Source organism: Ictalurus punctatus, chromosome 11 (genome assembly GCF_001660625.3).
Source record: "Ictalurus punctatus breed USDA103 chromosome 11, Coco_2.0, whole genome shotgun sequence".
Taxonomy (NCBI): domain Eukaryota; kingdom Metazoa; phylum Chordata; class Actinopteri; order Siluriformes; family Ictaluridae; genus Ictalurus; species Ictalurus punctatus.
The window spans coordinates 18,180,882-18,202,360 of NC_030426.2; the positions used below are offsets into that span (position 1 = coordinate 18,180,882).

The 21,479-nt window shown below is 39.1% G+C and overlaps 1 protein-coding gene across 15 annotated transcripts in view; it reads left to right on the forward strand.

Annotated features, from left to right (window-relative positions):
* The window catches only part of dlg1a (discs large MAGUK scaffold protein 1a), a 139,000-nt gene that overhangs the window by 20,166 nt on the left and 97,355 nt on the right, over positions 1-21,479 (forward strand). Inside the window, exon 1 of one of the 15 annotated variants that reach the window (XM_017479989.3) lies at positions 20,269-20,599. The exons of 13 other annotated variants lie outside the window; for them this stretch is intronic. In XM_017479989.3, the coding sequence (XP_017335478.1) occupies positions 20,498-20,599 (102 nt within the window). In that variant the 5' untranslated portion in view covers positions 20,269-20,497. Of the gene's footprint in view, positions 1-20,268; positions 20,600-21,479 lie in introns of those variants that run through there. One more of the 15 variants, XM_053683481.1, reaches the window with a different exon arrangement.

Below are 21,479 nucleotides of genomic sequence, written 5' to 3' on the forward strand. Positions count from 1 at the left end.
TATGATTGTGTGCCCTGTGATGGATTGGCACCCTGTCCAGGGTGTACCCCGCTTTGTGCCCGATGCTTCCTGGGATAGGCTCCAGGTTCCCCGTGACCCTGAAAAGGGTAAGCGGTATAGAAGATAAATGGATGGATGGATTGTGAGCACAATAAGAGGTACACTGCCTGGCCAAAAAAAAAAAGTTGCACACTAAAATTTCATTGCACTACCTTTAAATGGTAAATGGTCTGCACTTATAGAACGCTTTTATCCAAAGCGCTTTACACTGGTTCTCATTCACCCATTCACACACACACTCGCACACTCGCACACCAATAGTAGCAGAGCTGCCATGCAATGCGCTAACTTGCCATTGGGGGCAACTTGGGGTTCAGTGTCTTGCCCAAAGACATTTTGGTATGTGGAGTCACGTGGGCCGGGAATCGAACTGCCAACCCTACGATTAGTGGACAACCCGCTCTACCACCTGAGCCACACCCACCCTTTAGCTTTCATTGTAGCGTATATTCATCGTGGCATTGTTTCGACAACCTTGTGCAATGTGACAGCATTTATTTCCATCCAGATTTGTATTCATTTTTGGCCGAGATCTTGTATTGAGGACGGGGGAGTTGAACCACTCCGTAAAGTCTTCTCCAGCACATCCCAAAGACTTTCAGTCGGGTTAAGGTCAGGACTCTGTGGTGGCCAATTCATGTGTGAAAATGATTCCTCGTGCTCCCTGAACCACGCTTTCACAATTTGAGCCTGATGAATCTTGGCATTGTCATCCTGGAATATGCCTGTGCCAGGGAAGAAAAAAAATCCATTGATGGGATAACTTGGTCATTCAATACGTTCAGATACTTAGCTGACTTCATTTTATTGCCGGATAATGTTGCTGAGCGTAGACCTGATCGACTGAAGCAACCCCAGATCATAAGACTTCCTCCAGAGGCTTTTACAGTAGGCACTAGGCATGACTGGTACATCACTTCATGCACTTCCCTTCTTACCCTGATGTACCCATCATGTTGGAATTGGGTAAATCTGGACTCATCAGACCACATGACCGTTTTCCATTGCTCCACAGTCCAATCTTTACGCTCCCTAGCAAATTGAAGTCGTTTTTTCTTTAGTCTCACACTGATGAGGCCACAGAGCAGTTTAGTCCCAATCCTGTAAGTTCTCGTCGCATTGTGCATGTGGTAACATTGTGCATGTGGAAATGCTCTTACGTTCACTATTAAACATGGCCACGAGTTCTACAGTCGATTTTTAAAATTTTTTTATTATGAGAATTCAACAAGAAATAGCAGTTGTATGAAATTGTTTTGTATGTTGTTTCACACTTATGTTTGTAGGTAAATGAGACCTTTTTAGCTGTACTCCTTCAATGCACATGAATTGCAGAAGGCTTTGGCTGGATGCGCGTTGTGATGATGTTACATGACGCTACTTGGCCCAAATCTGTGGAAAATCTCTGGCGGTTTTGAAAAATTCCAAGCTTCTCAGAATACTGCAGAGTTTGCTTGATTTTACGTTCATTTCTGCGATCGCAAAATCCTGGAGGGACTGCTTTAGGAGCATATAAACTGTATAGTGTATATCCATGTTATTATGTATGATCTGTGAATTAGGAATGAACTGGGGTGGATATTGGCCTAAAATGCTGGATCAGGTAGGACATATTTTCTGATCCACTGGCATTCTTTATGCTGTAATTTCGTGTGATGCTGACTGAGCCAACACAAATCTCACACTGAACATATGATGTAAAGCCTGTCGCTATCACGCCTGGGATATTTTACGTAACTGGGCAGCAGAAGCTTGGAGAGATTTGGCTCAGTTAGTAAGAGGATGGACAAAGAGGATCAGGTATGAGCTGATACTCATCAGCGGTATTGTATCAAAATGGAAAAATTGCAATCAGGGCATGCTTACTGTAAATGGCATTTGGTAAGTCGATCTCCTCCAGCGTGTGTTCCTGCTACATGTCCAGTGTTTTCGTGACCCTGACCAGGATAAAGACCTTATTGAACGTGAGAGAGTGAGTGAGTAATAGGGCTGAAACAATATATTGCTTGTTAATTTTATACAGCAGTGTTGTTGAATTCTTGATTCTGATTGGCCAGATGGTCTTTAATTAATTTTCCATAACAGCAGTTCTGACCGCAGTGCAAGGCAAATCACAGCTTTATATCTATGCACTTGTTCTAATACTTTCCTATTTCTATATTCAGAACGAATTGATGGTTCATGTAAACAGATGTAAAGATTGTGTTATTGGTTCCTGAGTAGCACCAAAAACATTTGCTTCAACCATCCATATAAAACCATAATGAACTTTCCTTTACTTTTACAATATCTGTTGTTACCCACATGAGGATGGGTTCCCTTCTTAGTCTGGTTCCTTTCAAGGTTTCTTCCTCTTAACATCCTGGGGAGTTTTTCCTTGCCACTGTCGCCATTGGCTTGCTCAATTGGGATAAATTCACACATTTAAAATCTGTATCCCATGTTTATACGTTTCTGTAAAGCTGCTTTGAGACAGTGTCCATTGTAAAATGTGCTATGCAAATAAAATTGAATTGAATCCATGGTCAGAAGCCAAGAGAGCAAACTTGGTCATGCACTCTGGGTGGGAGGGATGGCATGCTCTCTCTCCCGTGTCAATCATGGCAACACTAGAGAATCAGATGATCTGTGAGCTCATGTATGCGGAAGAGGGCAGATAGCGCTTTCCTCTGGGTGTCTTATGCTGCCCTGTGATGCTACGTGAGCAACATTTCAAAAAGTTGCAGTTGGCTGGCTTCATGTGTCTTATGAGGAAGCAGGTGTTGGCCTTCACTCTCCCCGGTTGGTAGCTGTCGTATAATAGGGACAGTCGGCAAAATGTGTTTAAGGGAGAAAAGAAAAAGTGTGTGATCGTTGATATGGTGAAATTTTCTGTGAGTAGATCTTTATTTAACGTTGTTGGATGAAGTCTCCGGTGTCGTATCTTTCTAAGAGTTTGCTGTAAAGGTGTTCCTTTAAAGTTTTCTGACACAGGAAAGTCTTCAGCACAGAATGAAAAAAGATGTGACATTTGTGTGAGCCTACTAAATATGTTCAAATAAACACAAGCAACTAGTTGACTGTACCACATTTACCTCGTGTACCAATTATTTATTATAATTATTACTATTTTTTTTTAAAGACTCCCAGTTTAGAGGAGAGCATTGACCTGGCACTGTAATAGCTCTGAGGTTTTGTATAGGTTGTAGAGATTTATTTAATTTGAACTCAAACGTCACTACATTCAGGACCATGTCTATATTAAAACCTTCTGTATGTACAAATTGACTGAGCAGCTATAGTATACTATACTAGTATGAGAACTAGTATAGAATGCACACAATCCTCTTTAATCCACAGGCTGAGCCTCTTCACCAGTTGATCTAATGAGACACCTGTGGACTCGCCCGAGGTTTATGCCCATCCGAGTATATGTGACCCCACTGGCATGAGTGGAATTAATTACCTGTCCAAGTGTGAGTGCGCTGAGCTAGAACGTCAGAATGGTCTGTGCTCTAGGCCATTGTTCCAGGTCTATTTTAAGTCTCCTAGCTGTCTCTAGCATGATGGAAAAGAGCTTGCATGAAGTTACCTAAAAACCAACCACTGTGTTAAAGGAAGTGTGCCACATTGGACTGCCAATCGGCAAAGTCATGCCTGTTGTCTTATTCGTTTCTCAGCAGGTAGCAACGCTCCACATAAGCAACTGTCACCTCCTCTCACAGTCTGCACTGGGGTGTAGGAAGAGAGCAATCTCTTTATTAGTAGGGGAGCAGAGGAAAGCTGCTTTCTGTGTGTCAGTGCTCTGTGTTTAACCAGGTCATGACCAAAACATTCCCACCCTTTAAAGGGGACAGTCCCATCCAGATGCTTCCTCTGTACCAGTGGATCATGCGGATGGTCATCCTGCTCGTCAGCCAACTTAAAGATGGACTGTTGTAATTATTAATATCCATTAGTAATAACTATGTTCATGTTCATGTTCACGTGTGTCGAACATGAGTACAGCTAAAAGGTCTTATTTACCAGCAAACATCATTGTGAAAGAACTCAAAAAGCATTTTTGGTGGCAACAATCAGAAAAAAAAACTCCACGAAATCCTATACGGACTGGTTATATCACTTTTACCAGATTCTGCTACCAAGGTGGACCAATAATACATTACATTATTACATTAATACATACATTAAATTATTTGTGCATGTAAGCACCATTATGCTTAACTGGTAAAATCAGTCAATTAATTGGGTACAAACCACAAGGTATCACGAGGTAGGTAGTTAAGTGCAACGGCAGGCTAATAAAATGAGTGAGCACTTGAATCTTTAGCAAGGAGATTATTGATAATGTCTTGAATGTAGCACATTGTGCTTGCACCGTGACAAAACAACACTGAATAACAGTTTGGCTATGAGCTGTGGTTTTCTCTTGCGTTGTACTTAAAAACCTTATTTTAGTCTAGCCATGTATTTATTTTTACTGAGCATGCTATTGGAATAGCATTCTGTAGTAGGGTGACACCGTCACACAGCGTTTCTTTTAGCGTCGTTACTTCAGATCTCCAGCGTCTCCAGTTCAATCCTGAGCTCGGGTTGCTGTCTTTGTGGAATTTTGCACTTGGCTTTTTTCCTGCCGGTCTGGTTTCCTTCCGCCTCCCAGCAGCATACCAGTAGGTGGATTGGATAGGATAAATTGACCCTAGGTGTGAATGTGTGAATGTGTGTGATGGACTGGCATCCCATCTGTGGTGTATTGCTGCCTTCCTGGAATAGGCTCTGAACCCTGACCAGAATAAAGTGGGTGCTTAAGACTGGGGTGTAGCACCAAATTTTGGGCACAGATTTTCCAATGTCTGCAAATGTAATACTTAGCCAGTTAACTGACTTATGGTAGCATAACATATTCACAATAAGTAAATGTATTGTAGATATGTCTTCCAGTGTCATCATATGATAACATTTGTAACATTGAATGAAGCCTCTGTATTTTTTATGACTATTTTTGAAAAGTGGACAAACCAGTTTTGGGGTAACATGGACTTATGGAGAACGGAAAATAAACTAGAGCTGCAACAACTAATTGATAAAAATAATAATAATCGATTATAAAAATGGTTGTCAACGAATCTCATTATCGATTAGTTGGTCTGCGTGCAGCACGCGGGAGATTTACTCATTACGTTGCTTCTGTTCCGAAAACACGCATCGGAGAGTACAGACCAAAGGTGTGTCCCTAATGACATACTATACTCTTGCACTATGTACTCTATGGTCTAGTGTGTGAATTTTAGAAAGGTAATATCATCTCAAATGGAACAACCAGCGGTTTTTTACTAACCGGAAGTACAAGCTGTTTCCCAGTCAATGGTACATAACATTAAACGCGTGTAATGCGACGCCGCTAGCTTTATCAGAATTCCCAGAGTCACCGACAATGACTTATTTCAGTTTACTGTTTATGTCAGCGTTACCTTTTATGCCCAATATGACCTCAGTCACCATCAGACGGAAGAGTAATCGTCAAGTTACAGCGGAAAAATGTGTGCGACCTCCAAGTCATCTAAGGCAGGGGGGCATTTTATATTAATTGCCGCAAAGAAGACTAACTAAAGAAGACTTGTGTGGCACGGAAGCACGACAGTGATGCACAAGCACAAACTTATGTTTATATTCAAAATACTCCACTGTGTGCAAGGGACTGGGGAAACTGGCACGAGTTGCTTAAAATGTTGAATTTAAATCAAGTTTTTTTTTCATTATATTGCTGTATTTGCGTGCTTGCTGTGTAAATTTTGTTGTTTATTATAACAGGAGTGATCTATTAGTAACGAGGCCACGTTACTCCTCACTCGCAGTCTAGACGCGGTGATAAATAGTGAGAGCGCAAGGAAGATCTGTAATGTCAAATTCAAAGTAAACATAAGTAAAACAATATGCCTAAAGTTAGTGAGTAACAGAAACCAAAAGGTGCAGTGAAACTCAGATTTTATTATTAATTTTGGACTGTAAATTGATTATCGGTGCTTTTTTTTGTGGATCCATAAAAAAATCCATATATTTATATTATAATAACAGTTATGTTAATGTAAACTTTTAGTCTGAAGTTTATATTTGTAGCAGTCAGTTTGTTGATTTTATTATATATATTTTTAAAAAATTCTCTCCACATGATTAATCGATTAATAAAACCAATCAGCTGATTCATCGATTATGAAACTAGTCATTATTCGCTGCAATAAAATAAATCCTTAATGTTTTTGGCTTTAAAAGTTCTTTTCAGCAAGAGTTTGCAGTTAAGTAAGCGAATGAAAAAAGTCTATGAAAATTCCAGCTAGACCTATCATTTAGACCTGCAGTGTCCAACACCAACACTTGGTCTGTTGCTGCACTGACCGATTTAAACTTGAAGTCTGCTCTCTTTGTCATGGTTTTGCATAATTGGCAGTAGCTAAATGTGTGCCGTGTTTGCTCAGAGCGGATGCAGGCTGACTACCGTCAGATCCCAGTTTGTTCTGCAGTCAAACTCTGGAGGAGCCGAGAGACATACTCTGATGCTCTGCGCCAAACTATATATATGTATATATAAATGCTATTTACGTACGTGTCAACTATTTTATGGTCTGTGAAATGCAGGCAATCCGAATCAGGTGGACCCAGTTGTTGTTGTATGTCTTGGGCACGGAAGTGGATGTCATCAGTAGCAGGCTTTAATCTAATAAAATTCTAACAGCTGGGACTGTAATACTGCCTTATCACAATATACGTCGCTCTTTTTCTGCTTCAACAGTGGAAACACTGGCTCAATGTCTCTTAGGGCACATTTATGTGATTAGAAGGTTTGTGCTAATCAGTGTGGACGGGGGGCGGGGGCTGGACGGGGGGCGGGGCGGGGCAGGGGGGTAGCATGTTTGGTACAGAATGTTGAAGCAACCTACAATTTAGTCCAAGCCTTGCGTAAGTCTGGGTCTGCAATTTGCCAAGTGTTAGCATATTTTTAACAATACTGGAAAGTTGTATTATTTTCTGCGTAGATTCTTATAACGTGAAATAACATGTCGTCCACCCATATTCTATTTTTGCAGTAATAAACAAAGGTACTGCTGTCTAACTTTTAATTTAGTGTAGAGTGGATTTGGCCAGTCTGCTACTGCTGCACACTTTTATCCAAGTAAAACAATATACAGTCCAAGAGCAACCCAATATCTTAGGTATTTATTTATTATTAAAAAATTTTTTTACAGTGAATGATGAGTGTAGAAACTGAGAACTTGACCTCTGTAATAAATTAATTGCAGTCAAAACATTCATTGCTGTGAATGCACTTCTCTTCCTTGCCTGAGTTGGTCCTATTATTATTTTGTGAACAATTACTACAAATATGAGTGAATTTTTTATTTTATATTCAAGTGCATCATGGTTAATTGCAGATGTCACTACAGGCGACACAGTTTTAAATATTTCTTTATGCAAAATGAAAACCTGCTAGGAGAAACATGTTTAAAACTGGTGCACTGGTGGCTCAGTGGTTAAAGGTGCTGGGTTACTGATCAGAAAGTCAGGAGTTCAAGCCCCAGCACTGCCAAGCTACCACTGTTGAGCCCATGAGCAGGGCCCTTAACCCTCAATTGCTCAGTTGTATAAATGAGATGAATGTAAGTTGCTTTGAATAAGGGCATTTTCCAAATACCATGAGTGTAAATGTAATGTAAAACTTTAAGGAGCTGTAAGGGTGAGTTTGGTTAGTGCATTAACCACCTGTAACAAATTGCACACCAAACTATTTGGCTCAACTTACTACGTGAAAATTTTCAATTACAATAAACAGTTTGGCTTGTAAATATGGACTTTCACTTGCATGCATCAGACTTAACATTAAAACCTCTGACAGGTGAAGTGAACAACATTGATTATCTTGTTACAGTGGCACCAGGGATGTATACATCAAGGCGTGGGGTGGGATATATTATACTGACAGCAAGTGAGCAGACAGTTCTTGAAGTTGATGTGTTCGAAACAGGAAAAATGGGCAAGTGTAAGGATCTGAGCGACTTTGACAAGGACCAAATTGTGATGGCTAGACACCTGGGTCAGAACATCTCCAAAAGGTCTTGTGGGGTGTTCCTGGTATGCAGTGGTTAGTACTTAACAAAAGTGGTCCAAGGAAGGACAACTGGTGGTTTTAATGTTATGGCTTATCTGTGTATTTGAATAAAATTACTTTCTTTTAATTGCTGTATATTTGGTGGACAACATGGCTCTGCCTACTCCCATTGTGCTGTTAAGAATCGCAAACTTGAAAACTTGGATGAAAGTAGGAGAAATAGTCTGCACAATAGAAATTGAAGGTGGGCTGTAGAAAGTGTGCTGTTTTGTTTTTTTTTAGATTCTGTGTGATTGTTCAGAGATTTTGGCAGTGGTAAAGGTGCTAAAATGTATTATTATTAATTACTAGTTATATCCATGCCACCTCTTTATGCCAGGAGCATGCACAGTGACCGAATATAGTTATTACTGAGGGAGGAAAGTGATTTGTTTTGAGTATGAAGTGTGCATTCTGACATGTTTGGTCCACTTTTCTGGCCACGACCTTCAGAATGTTGAAGGCAAGAATCTGATTGGTTCTCTGCACTAATGTGTGTATATACTTCCATACTCCAGTTTCTGACAGAAAGCAAACTTTTAAATAGTGAGACAAAATGAGCTTGAATGTAGGGGCTATGCTTTTATTACTAACTTTTATTAATATACACCACACCTGCCTTTACATCAGCGGTCGACTGATTGATTAGTTCTGCAGATTAATCGGCACCGATTACAGATTTCTGGAACTATCAGTTATCGGAAAAATAAATCCACTCTGATCGTTTTCCCCCGGTTGTGTCCATTGCGGGAGCGGCTGAAAAGGTTAGGGTTAGGGACAGTATTAGACAGTACGAGAGCGGCCTCTAGAATAAAAACTATCTGTATAAAAACAGGCACATTTTGTTGTTATTTGAAGTGTTTTTTGGTATTTTGGATGTCCCTATTTTTATTTGTTGTTTGTAGCGTTACTATATTTGGTTCAGTTTGGATGTATAACTTTTATTTACTTAATATTTTTTAATAGTGTGTATATATATAAAATTTATATTTATGTAATTAATATTTGCATGTTTATGTCATTTAAAAATACAATACATTTTGATAGTACAGTCAGTACTGTTTTTTTTCATAATGAAGTTCAGCAATATTTTACTTTGAGTGGTGTTTTCATTCGGTATCAACGTTAAAAACTACTGGTTGATTTATCGGTTATCGGCAGGTACCGCCCAACTTGGTTATCAATTGACCTCTACTTTACATCACTCTCCATCCACGTTTGAGAACAAAATCATCAAATTTCTCCTTTCATTTGAGTTTGTGATCATTTTTAAAGCCGGTTCAGATGACTGTTTAATGAGATTTAATGCTGCCATCTACTGTACTGAGAAGAAAACTGGAACAAAGTGCCAAAGAGCAGAGAGAACACAGGCGTCTTTCCAAATAAAACATTAATGTCTTCATCTAGATGACCTATGACTAATTGACCTCTTAATCCAACTACTCATCACCCAAAGGCCTAATCTCAGTGACACTACCCTTCAGAATTTCTCTACTGAATGAGCATTAAAGGTTAGTTTAAATCTATAAATCAAGCAAAAGCCACACCTAATCCCACCTTTTTGATTAGTTGATTTTGGCTTTTAATAGACTCTCAGGTGTTGGCTTCTGCTTGGTTGGAATGAAAAGCTGTACCCACCTTGGTCCTTTACAGATAAGAGATTGGACACCCCTGAATTAAAACAAGGTTCTTTTGACAGCAATTGCTGATATTCATCACATAACAGACTGGACCATCTCCTTAACTGCTCAGTGCACAATCTTTGTCCTTGTTCTCAATAATCTAAATATTTAGGCTTTAGGATGAACAGAAAGGCTGCTCTTGCACCTGAGAAATTCATCCTTTTCAAAATGTCGATTCACCAGCCTCTGCCTGGATGCTTTTCTTTTTTTCTTTTATTTTTGTCCTAATTTTTTTTTATTTCAGTCCTTTAATTTCCTCAAGTTGAAAGCCTGTTATCTTAAGTTCTTTATTTGCCTAATGTCCTTACATGTACAAACCATATTATTTAGATACACTTGGATAAACCACCATGACATCTATTATGTCATCTACGATGAATGTTCAATGAATATTTTCAGTTTTGTCCTCTTGTTTATGAGTCCTAAAACCCGGAAACAAGTTTGCAGTTTTCCACTTCCTATTCCATCGTCCTGAAGTCAGGTTTTTTTTTTTTTTAATTTTTTTTATGGGTTTTTGGTTAAATGCCTGAAATAAGGTCTGTAGTTAACACAAGCTCCATATATTTATTATATGGACTACGGTGGTTGTCGGGGACATTAAACAAAACTCCTTTACTACAGCCTCGTTGTGTTTATACTCCCGCTCTTGCAAACTATTCCAACTCAAGCTTTCCAACTTGTAGATTTATCAGTTTATAGTATTTTCCAATTGTAGTAGTGTTGTTTTTTTTTTTTTTTTTACTGTAGTGATATAAAGTGTAGTGGTGGGGATGCTAAAGTCATGTGACCGTTGTGTAATTCGATTATAGCTTAACTTTATCTTACTACTTCTGGAGATTGAATTTAGGCTTCAGATTTCATAACAGTGAAGATTATCTTGATGAACAAAAGTGTAAGAATCATAAACTTTTGTTGGTCATAAAGCTTATTTTCTGCAGTAACCCAAAAGCCAATAGAAAAATCCTACTGGTTTATTGTCGAGAAAACCAGGGTAATGCTATAGGTGCACTCTGTAGGTAGTCTAATTCCAGAGTCCTTTTAAGAAAAAACACCCCAGTAATTTTTGACAGAATACTTGCAACATGTATGATATATTATGCTAATTAATATTTTTTCAGCACTGTACTTGATGTTTTATGGTATTGCTGTTGAAACACCAGTTAGAATGGGTGTATTTGCAGTTTTACCACTAGGTGGTGCACATACTATAGATAACCAAATGCAACCAAACGAAGCAAATAGCACGGGTTGTTACACACACACACACACACACACACACACAAACACATGACCACATTACTGGTAATTTTTATTTATTTATTTTTTGATCATTTATAGTGAAATATCAGCTACCACAAACTTTAGATCAAATTGAATTTTTTGTTTTAATTTTTAAGATAAATATGATTTTTGTGTAATAGCATAATATCTACTAAGAACATGCTGCAGTCTTATCTATAAAGGATGAATTTAATGCATATTATAAATTGGGCTTCTTGATCTTATCACCTACTGATAAGGATGAAAAAACTGAATGGACAGAATATACAGATCTCTGATTAACAGTGCTTGGTTTATTTAATTCTTTTTTCTTTTATTTGTTTATAATTATTCTGTCTCGGTCACTCTCCATAGTTAACGACATAAAAATGGCGTTGTCAATCAAATATTTCATAAATCAAATACAGAAAAATAATTTTATACCATCTTTTGTTGAAACTTTACATATTTACATATCGATAAACAGTTTTCTGTTTCAATACTGTATAATATAATGTTCCTGAGCTGCTGTACGATGCCCTGACAATCTTGTGATAGTAATTCATAGCCAGCGCTGAGGTGCCGGGTCAGAATCGGTGGCACATTTCGTACACAAATCTGTCAGAAACATCAAACTTCACTCCCCAACTTTAGGTATGAAAGAAGTCTACAGCATGACAGGTATTGGTACATGTGGAATATATCACATCAACTCAATCAAGCAGCTTGGATTTATGTGTGAGATGTGTTTTAGTGTGTTTCTCATTTTGACCACTGAGGGGAGTTCCTCTCCTTTCTCATCAAAAGCACCTCCAGGATGTTCTCAGTGCATTGTGGGTAAATTGAGTGTCCCATGTTTAGCTCGAATCACAGAGCTGTCACAGTGACCTGTCCCAGAGAACAACAGTGTGGCTGTGTCAAGATGCAACATCCATGATTGCTGAGAGACAATAAAGTCAGAAAGGCAAGTCAGAGCCAGACGTGTGGTGAGAGTGATGTATGACATTAAACACACAGACACACACACATACACACACACAATATTCTTCTGTGGGATTGTTCCCATAGGCAGAGAAAAGCTTGGAAAACAATCTCTGTGAATCTTCATGTTTAAGCATGTATTAAAGTGTAAAAAGGGTGTTTATAAATCAAAACAATGATAAGAAATGGGTTATTTATTTATTTATTTTTTACACAGAGCCGTTGTTAATTCTATATTGGTTTGCGAAAACTACTGAAAGCTAAGAGCAAGTCGATTACATTAGATTAAAAAAAATAAAAATTCTAGCAGGTTCAAAAAACCAAACAGTTTAACAGTCACTACAATACTGTGTGTGATATAATGTTGTATAATTATCATAGTATTGGTAATGGTATGCTACTTTAATGGTATTTTTTTTATACCATTCCAACCCTAATACAAGGGCCTTTTCTAGGCTATCACTTGAATAGTTGCTACCATATATGAAGAAAAATCCTTTGGTTAGTGTTCATGTCTGCATATCTCTAAATAAGACGATAATAGTATGAGCAGAGTACATTTTATATTGGTTTTAATCAGCAGAACTTTGCAGAAGCGATAATTATGCAAATGAATGTTTTAACAAACCACAGTTTTATTCTGCTCAGTGAGCATTCTGCCCAATCCCAGAAGTTCCAGATTCCTAGTTTATTAGTAATTGAAGCTGTCCTTTTTTTAAAATTTTTTTTAAAAAATAAATATAGAAGAAGCCTTTACTTGTCACAAATACATTACTGTACAGTGAAATTCTTGCACTCCTGGAGCAGAGAGGGTTGAGGGCCTTGCTCAACAGAGGCAGTGCTGGGGCTTGAAACCCCGACCTTCTGGTCAGTAACCCAGAGCCTTAACCATCGAGCCACCACTGCCTAGAAAACTTAAAAACATGTTGAAATGAATGCAAGTTTTTGAGTCTTTAATGGAGACCTCTTACACGTGCACTGTTTCGGAATCGTTGTCATAACTTTTGTCAATATTTTACAGTTCTGGACTGGATGTTCCCAACCTTTTACAACTCGTAGCCCACAGGACTACATTACAACGTATTGGAACGCACGGAACTGTTAAAAATGCTGTTGACACAATAACCAACGAGGTAATCAGCTAAAATAGGCATACACCACTACAGTGTGGCTTCACAGGTGACCACATATTGATTAGAGTGGGATTTTTTTTTTTAAATATTTTTTTTTATCTGCCTGGAATCCTGTCTCTGCTCGCTCCTGCAGTTGATACTAAACATGGTTGCTTCCGTTTTTACAAAAAATCAGCAAATTAGTCATTTAAACAACAGTGACACTAACCAGGATATAGTAGTTACTAATAATGAACAAAGAAACACCGTAAACGCTTAGAGCTGCTTAAAAGCCGCGTGAGTATGAAGTATACTCCTGCTAGCTTTATTCCTGACCACTCGCTCTGTCTGTCTCAAAAATCAAAAATCACCTCCTCCAATGATTTTTTTTTTCTTTCTTTCTTTTATTGGGTCCCATGGGATCGCAGTCCTGATGCACATCTCTAGAAGAAAGTGTGCAGTCAACTCTTCAGAAAACAGGGCAAATAATGTTATACATGACTTAGAACCCTTAACACAGGTAGCTTTATTGACTTGAACAATTCTTACAGAAAGTTATTAAATACTATCTTTTTATATGAGATTTTAGTGCAAAATCACTGCTATAGAGGATGTATATGAATGAGTTCCATCATCTGAGTGTGAACAGGCCTAACTGTGATTAAAAGGCCATAAGCAGCAGGATGAGCTGTCAATCTTAATGAGTGCCTGAAAGGGCTCCGACACCCTCCAGACACGCAGTCAAATGCTAATCTGGTGGAAGCTAAACACGTTCACTCAACCATGATCCAATGACACTGCAATGTATTTTTAGTAGACTGTATAGCAGATTATATTTGTTTCTAAGTATACAGAACGGCTTTAATCTGTGCAGCACAGGCTTTGCATGTTATTTAGGCTAAATTCACAGAAACTAGGTTTTCCAGGCCCTAAAAAGGCATAGCACGCAGCAGAGCAGTTGGGACGTTCTGCCCTTGCAAATTGTTTTCAGATTGCTTTCTAATGCTAAATCCTCCCCATAGAGCTTCATGCTGTTGTGAAGCCTTTTTTTGCTCTCCACTAGCAGATGGTCTACCCTTGAGGTTAATAACCAGACCAGTGGATTGTTACAAATGGTTTCCAGTGTTACATTGTGCATTTTTTTGTTGTTGTTTTTTTCTTGAAGGTTCTGTGCCTCTTTAGTATATTTTGCATTGGTCTCTGTGTGTCTGGTACGTATATTATTGAAGTAAGCCATGGAAAAGTACCGCCCCTTATTTCCCCCTCCTTCTCGCACTCTCCCTTTCTGTCTCTCTGTCTTAAGTATACTTAAATACTTGTATATACCTGAGTAAGTAAATATACATATACATCTGCTTGTAAATAGCAAAGCCCCTAACTCCTGCTTCTGGCTAGTCACTGATTATGTTTACATGCAAATCGATATTCTGATATTAATCAGAATTTGGCTATATTATAATTAATATCGAGTCATGTAAACGCCGCGATACAATTGACCGATTCAGATTAAGATGATATTCTGATTCCTACCGCTGGAATATGCCTGTTTTAATTTAGAAATTTGTTGCATGTAAACACCTTATTCAGTAAAATCCACTGAAAGGAGATTGCTCACTTCGCAAGGAATTGTGGGCGCTAACAGATGCTTAAAGCTGCTTTGCTTACCCGACCCTTTCCATTTCGAAGCGGTGTTGTCGAGCATTTTTCATGGTGAGAAGCGTTAAAGTCCTAATTAAATTAGTGTGAAAAAGTAGTAATAAAACTACTAACTGAGCATACTCTATAACCAATGACAGCATCTTGAATCTCCTTGAACAGCAGGAAAGGCAAAGCGCGTGTGTAGATCGTCATACTTACAACAACCATGTATACAGGAATATTCCAACACCTGTACGCATGTAAACTTTAAATGGTATTTGATGTGCATGTAAACATAGTCACTGACCAAAGCAGAACAGTAGAGGTGGTGACCGTTTATATTCTGGGTTACATGTGGTTGCATGTGGTAGGGGTTGTGCCAAATAACTCAGAATGGTACAATACTGTTCAAATTAATTTACTTCAATTTTATTTAAGTGCTTCTTCTAACAATAGACATTTTTTTTTTTTGCAAGGCAGCCTTACAGAAAGCTATATGTACAGTTAATGAATAAAGCAGAGGCAACATTGGCAAAGAAAAACTCCCTGAGACCACATGAGCAAGAAACCTCGAGAGGAACCAGACTCAAAGGGGAAGATGACACCGAAAAGTGGGATTATATTTATTTAATCATTATAATGTACAGTTGAAGAAGAGTAAACACAAATAGTATTAAATTTAATGAAAGGATGTTCAGTATGAGCGTATTGTGAGTAGGTGTCATGTAAAATCAGAGAAGGAACTCGGGACTACAGTTCCCAGCAGCCACTGCACCACACCATCATGTCACATGACCACCTGCACCAACAAGCACTTGTTAACAAGCACTCCTGGGAAAATCGTCGGACAGACTTTACGATTACAGCAGAAGTACAACAATGCTACAGTTACAAGTACAACAATACTACAATTTTCACAGTAGCTAATACTACTGTAATGACTATGTTGCTGGCGTCACTGTATAAGATCACATTATTGTGCATTTTTTTTACAAGGACAGTATTTAGCTGAACTTTACGGTTAGGACGTGAGAGCAGTTGGTACTTGAGCTTCCAGCAAACGTAAGTGCCTAATATGTTTAGGAACCATTATGCAACTTGTCATTTAGACTGTGCATCAAAAATATCTATTACTCCGTTTAATAGAGTTACACCTAAAGCTGGGGCTGGGCGATATGACGAAAATGTCATATCTCGATACTTGAGGGCATTTTTACGATATACAACGAGCACCGCGACATATAATTTAGCTAAGAAACTGTCCCCAAAACAGTAGCAAAATAAACAAACGTTAAACAGTCTTTGATGGTTCTTTTCTTTAATGCCTGCAAAGACAAAGATCATCTTTTTTTTTCTTTTTTTTTCTTTTTTTTATTAAATTACGTCAAATCAACTGCGTCCATTCAGTAAACTTTAATTTGTTAAACATTTTTTGTTTAAATTATTAAAAACATTTTTAAAAATTGATCACCATACGAACTATATCTCCGAAAATTGTGTTGTATTATTATTTATCATGATATAGATATTATATCGATATATCACCCAGCCCTACCTAAAACTGGCACACTGAATTCGTTGGGCTTTTTGCCGATGAAGTGTGAAAAACCGGCCCACTTTGAGCACTTCACTCCATCAAAGCAACTATATCTTTGTTAGACTTTAGTTTGAAGGTGTTAACAAAATGGAAGTATGCCCATATTCCATACTGTGTGTAAGTATGCATAATTTCGTTGGAAAATAATAAAAATCGGATTGAACATTTGACGTTCTTCAGCCGAGCGAGCCTGATATGTTCGACCGCAGTGCTGTTTATCTTGTGGAAGATGCTCAGTCTCAAGGCCGTAGTGAATCAGCACAGTCACGTGGTTGCAAGTCTGTAAGAATTCCCATGGGTCGGTTCATATGAAATATTAAAATAACTAGTTAGCATTCTGAGCCTCACTCAGAAAATACTCGGGTTTATAAATTCTTTACGGGTTTTTGTTGCAGTTCTCTATATTGGAGATGTTAGGATTATATTGTAGTTATTGACATTATATGGGCCTTTTTTTTTTTATTCATAAGCACGTTTGTAGATGTGTCCTATCCACTGGAGACTGATTCTGAGCTTGGGTTAATCTGGTGTTTCAGACGTTCTTCCCATGTCTGCATGGGTTTTCTCTGGGTTCTCCAGATTCTTCTCACCTCTGAAAATGATATGTGGTGGATTGGTATCTGTAAAGCTGCCCTAGTTGTGGATGAGTGTGTGTGTGTGTGTGTGTGTGTGTGTGTGTGTGTGTGTATATCCCTGGCTCGTGCCCAGTGTTCTTTTGAGTTCACCCCACTGAATGAATGAAATTGAAATTACTCTGAATTGAATATTTCTTAGTGTAACGATGGCACGCTTTGTTTTAAACTCGGAATGTTTATATGTTGGCATAATCCGTGCAGGGATAAATTGACCCAATATCAGTAATCAAAGGTTTTGTTGTCCATTACAAATGGAGTCTGTCACTGTGTTTTAATGCCTGAAAGCTCAAAATATATAATGCATGACCTTAAGAAATGTTCTTACTCTTTTCTCTTTATTAGTTGCTTCATATAAATATAGATTTAAAAAAAATCATCTCATGATATCAGAAAAGACCCAGTTATAGAATTGCAGAAGCGAACCAAGAGCAAATAAAACAAAACAACACAATGAATGGAAATATCAGTCCCACAAGAGAGGGTTTCAGTACATGTGCGGTTCCTTTTTGTCTCGCATGTCGCTGAATCTCTGAATTTCTAATGGCATCATGAGAATTCAGCACTTTATGATCTAGATAAAGTCACTGCATGCTCCTTCAGCTGTTCCTCAGAGTGATTAGCATCAGCGCACACACACACACACACACACACACTCGCACAGGAGAATTCATTGTTCACTGTAGAAAGGCTGCACAAAAACAATATTGCAGAAGTGAACAGCTGCAAGGGTTATGGATGTTTCATAAAGTACAACATGTTCCTGCACAAACTTTTACAAAATTAGTACACCGGGTATGTGGGCCATGTTTCATCAACTGTATGTGACTTTCAGTTACACTGTAGTATTTTGAACTATATCCTGAGAAATACCGTGTTTGGCTATTCATTCTCATGCGTTTCATTTCTGTTTTTAACAGATTATTTCTCAGGTGTGTCATGGGGACAGATGGAAAGTATTTCTTATTACTCAGTCATAAGAATTTTAACTTGACTTGCAGAAAGCAGAAGAAAATGCCTGTATGTATGTCAAGTCAGACTTTCTGCAATATTTCTACAATAGCAGCTCAGTGGTACTGCATGGAGATCATGGCCAGGATCTCAATGAGTGGCCAAAGTTATTATTTAGCATGAACCGCTTGCCCAAAGGCTTGTGGGTACTCCTAAGGGGCAGCGCTGTTAGTTTACATGAAGCGAATTCCTGCATTTCAAAATAATCCTGTGATTATTAGTTCTCGCTTGAGGCCCACTACTGAGTCAACATGATCGTTACTTTGCTACGCTTGAGCCTGAGGAGTGGAAAAAATGTAAATGTTCCATTCATTCTGACACATTTCATGAACTTTGTATTATATGGTTCTATCTCTCATTCTTCTTAACCCAGATAGAACTTTATAAACAGTCCCTTCAGGATTGTCCCTTCAGCATTGGGGCAGTCGGTTAAGGCTCTGGGTTACTGATCGGAAAGTCGGAGGTTCAAGCCTCAGCACTGTCAAGCTGCCACTGATGGACCCTTAACCCTCTCTGCTCCAGGGGCGCTGTATAATGGCTGACCCTGCGGTCATACCCCAGCTTCCTGACTTGCTGGGGTATGCGAAGTAAAGAATTTCACTGTGCATATGTATATGTGGTCAATAAAGACTCCTTATCAACGTAAAAATCAAGCAAACTCTGCGATATTCAGAGGAGCTTGCAAATTTCAAGATTATTTGGCACAAGACGTATCATGTGACATCATCACAGCAGACATACAGTCAAAGCCTTCTTCACATTCACATGCATCGAACATGAGTACAGTTAAAAGGGCTCATTTACCAACAGACATCACTACGAAAAACAATTTCGTGCAATCGCAATTTCGGCGGCAACAATCAAAAAACCCAGGTAGCAGGCGGGTAAGAAATTTTTCACACGCTGTCAAGTGGAAAAATATTTCTGCAGACTATTTCAAAAGTACAATGCTAAATAAGTTATCAGTTTGATTATCAGCATTACCCACATCAGTCATGCCCCCCCCCCCCCCCCCCCCCCCAAAAAAAAAGAGCTAAAATAAAATAAAAAAAACAATCAACTGTAAGACGCTGTGCAAGCATTGCAGTACAAGCCTGGAAAAGCAAGAAGAATGCAACAGTTTGGTGATGTCAGTGGGTCAGCAGCCTGATCCATGTATTGCAAGAAAGGAATACGCAACCAAATATTAAGCGTTCTTTACGTTAAGGCTATCTATTCCAATATTTTTGCTCACCTAAAAACTGGGTGGTCTGCCACCAAAGGTGTCATGTCTAAGTTGTTCAAAACATGATCGATTTACATATTAGTAAATGAAAGCTGAAATTCTGTCGTCTCATATACATCTTTTGACCTCAAACCCAACTGTATACCAGGACTATAAAACATCTGCATTTATAGGGCTTGGTGTGTCTTCTTGCATAATCTCAGGTCATTAAAAGAATTTCTTCATCTGTGCTGCCTGTACACAAACATAACTGAATGTTGAGGATGAGATTTTTTTTTTTCCTTCAGTGAAACTTGCTCCATCAGCAGATTTTTCTGTTAAAGCTCATTCTGTTCACTTCACCTCTGTACATTGTGCTACAGAGCTTACAGTCCTCGAGTCTCCTGACTCTGCAGAAAGCTGAAGGCACACTATCGCTCCTATAAATTATAAATTAATGCTGTCACCTTTTGCACCGATTCCCCAGAGGTTTAAATTCTCTGTCTCGGCTGCTTCTTTCCTCACATCAGCAGTCGGGTGGATTTATTAGCCTATGCCGGAGGTCACAGCCAAACTTTTCAAGCACTCAACTAATATTTGTAATGTCCTCTTTTGTTTACTATCCTTGAAATTTAAAGCAGGTAAATAGTCATACCCAGCGGGTCAACCAGGAATACTCCAGTTTTCCTCTTGGGCTGTCCAATCAAAGACTTCAGAATCTGTTTGAATTCTCACTGTTAAGCCCCACGATGCATCAGCTTGCCCCTCCTCTTTCATCTCTCTCTTTTTCTCTGCCTGTATATTTTTTCTGCCTGTGCCTTGTTTGGGCAGTCAGTGGCAGGAGAGGTGCAATCCCTCCATCTCTCAGCTAAGAGTAAAGCATGGCAGAGGCTGATCTTTGCATTCAGCACTGAAGCGGATCGTCCCACTCAGCCTCACCTCACCTCTAATCCTCCTTCTCCCCTCCTGTTTCCATCATCAGCCCTCCCAGCGCAGGGCTCTCCACAGGCAGCATGGCTGCTCCGGAGCTCCCCGCTCAGCCACTCTCTCCGCGAGTCCACTGAGCGCACGGAGGCAGGCACGCACTGAGCCGAGAGATGAGGGTGCGTGCCAGGATCAGTCAGCGGGCAGCGTGTGAGGAAGCACACGCCAGGGACCTGTTCGATCGCTGACCGATCGAAGTAGCCCGGGCACGGAGAGCATGTCTCCCAGCATCAAGAACTTGGATTGCGTTTCGCCAATGTTGTGCCACTGCAAAGTAGCATGCACCAACAGCACCATCTCGCTCATGTTCGGATGCAAGGTAGGGAAGAAAAAGCAGTGTCTCTCTCTTTTTTTATTTATTTATTTTTTTCCCCCTGAAGCTGAGTCAACTCTGTTAATAAATCTGTCATAAAGCAGGCTGGGTTAATTCCTTTCCTTTCTGAAGTTAGACTTGGTAATTATTCTGTCATACTCAGGATCACTGAGGTGACAGAATAAATCTTTCAAGGCTTTGAAATGAGCACGTTCAGATTATTCTTAGTAGTGTTTAATATTTTAGTAGAGGAGTAAACTCCCAGCACTAAACCTCTGCCTCCATGTCTTGAACATCCTTATGGCAAAATGCAAAGCTTCAGATGATTTCTGACAGATGTGACAGCCTGTAGCACTGTTCTCTTTCCATCAGCTATGCTCGAGGCACTCTGCAACACTTGATGCCTGGAGTAAAGCATGCATATATGTGTTTCATTTCTGTCTTTCTTTCAACTATTGCTCTGGGACAGAAGTCCTACTTGTTTTGGTGAAAATATCCTATTGATGTGTGTGTTTTTTTTTTTTTTTGGTCCTCTCATACAGCCATGTTTGCCAGAAGTCATGTGTGAAATGTCATGACATGATAGGACTTTTAATAGTATATGTGTCGTCTTTGTTGTAGTCTGCCTAGCTTGTTCAAAAGATGAGGGCAAGTTACTGTAGTTACATAACTGCCTAGTCCTCTGGGGATCCCAGCCTGTGTCTGAATTAGTTCTTTGCACAAATTGCATATGGAGACGGTTGTCTTGCTTTTTATCATCTCTGTCTGATATTCCCGACTTCATCCTGCCTGTCTTTATGCAGATCTGCAGGCATTATTCAATTCAATCAATTGCTCTTGAGGAACATGGCTACAGCGGACTGCTGTTTGCCTTAAATTTCTGTGG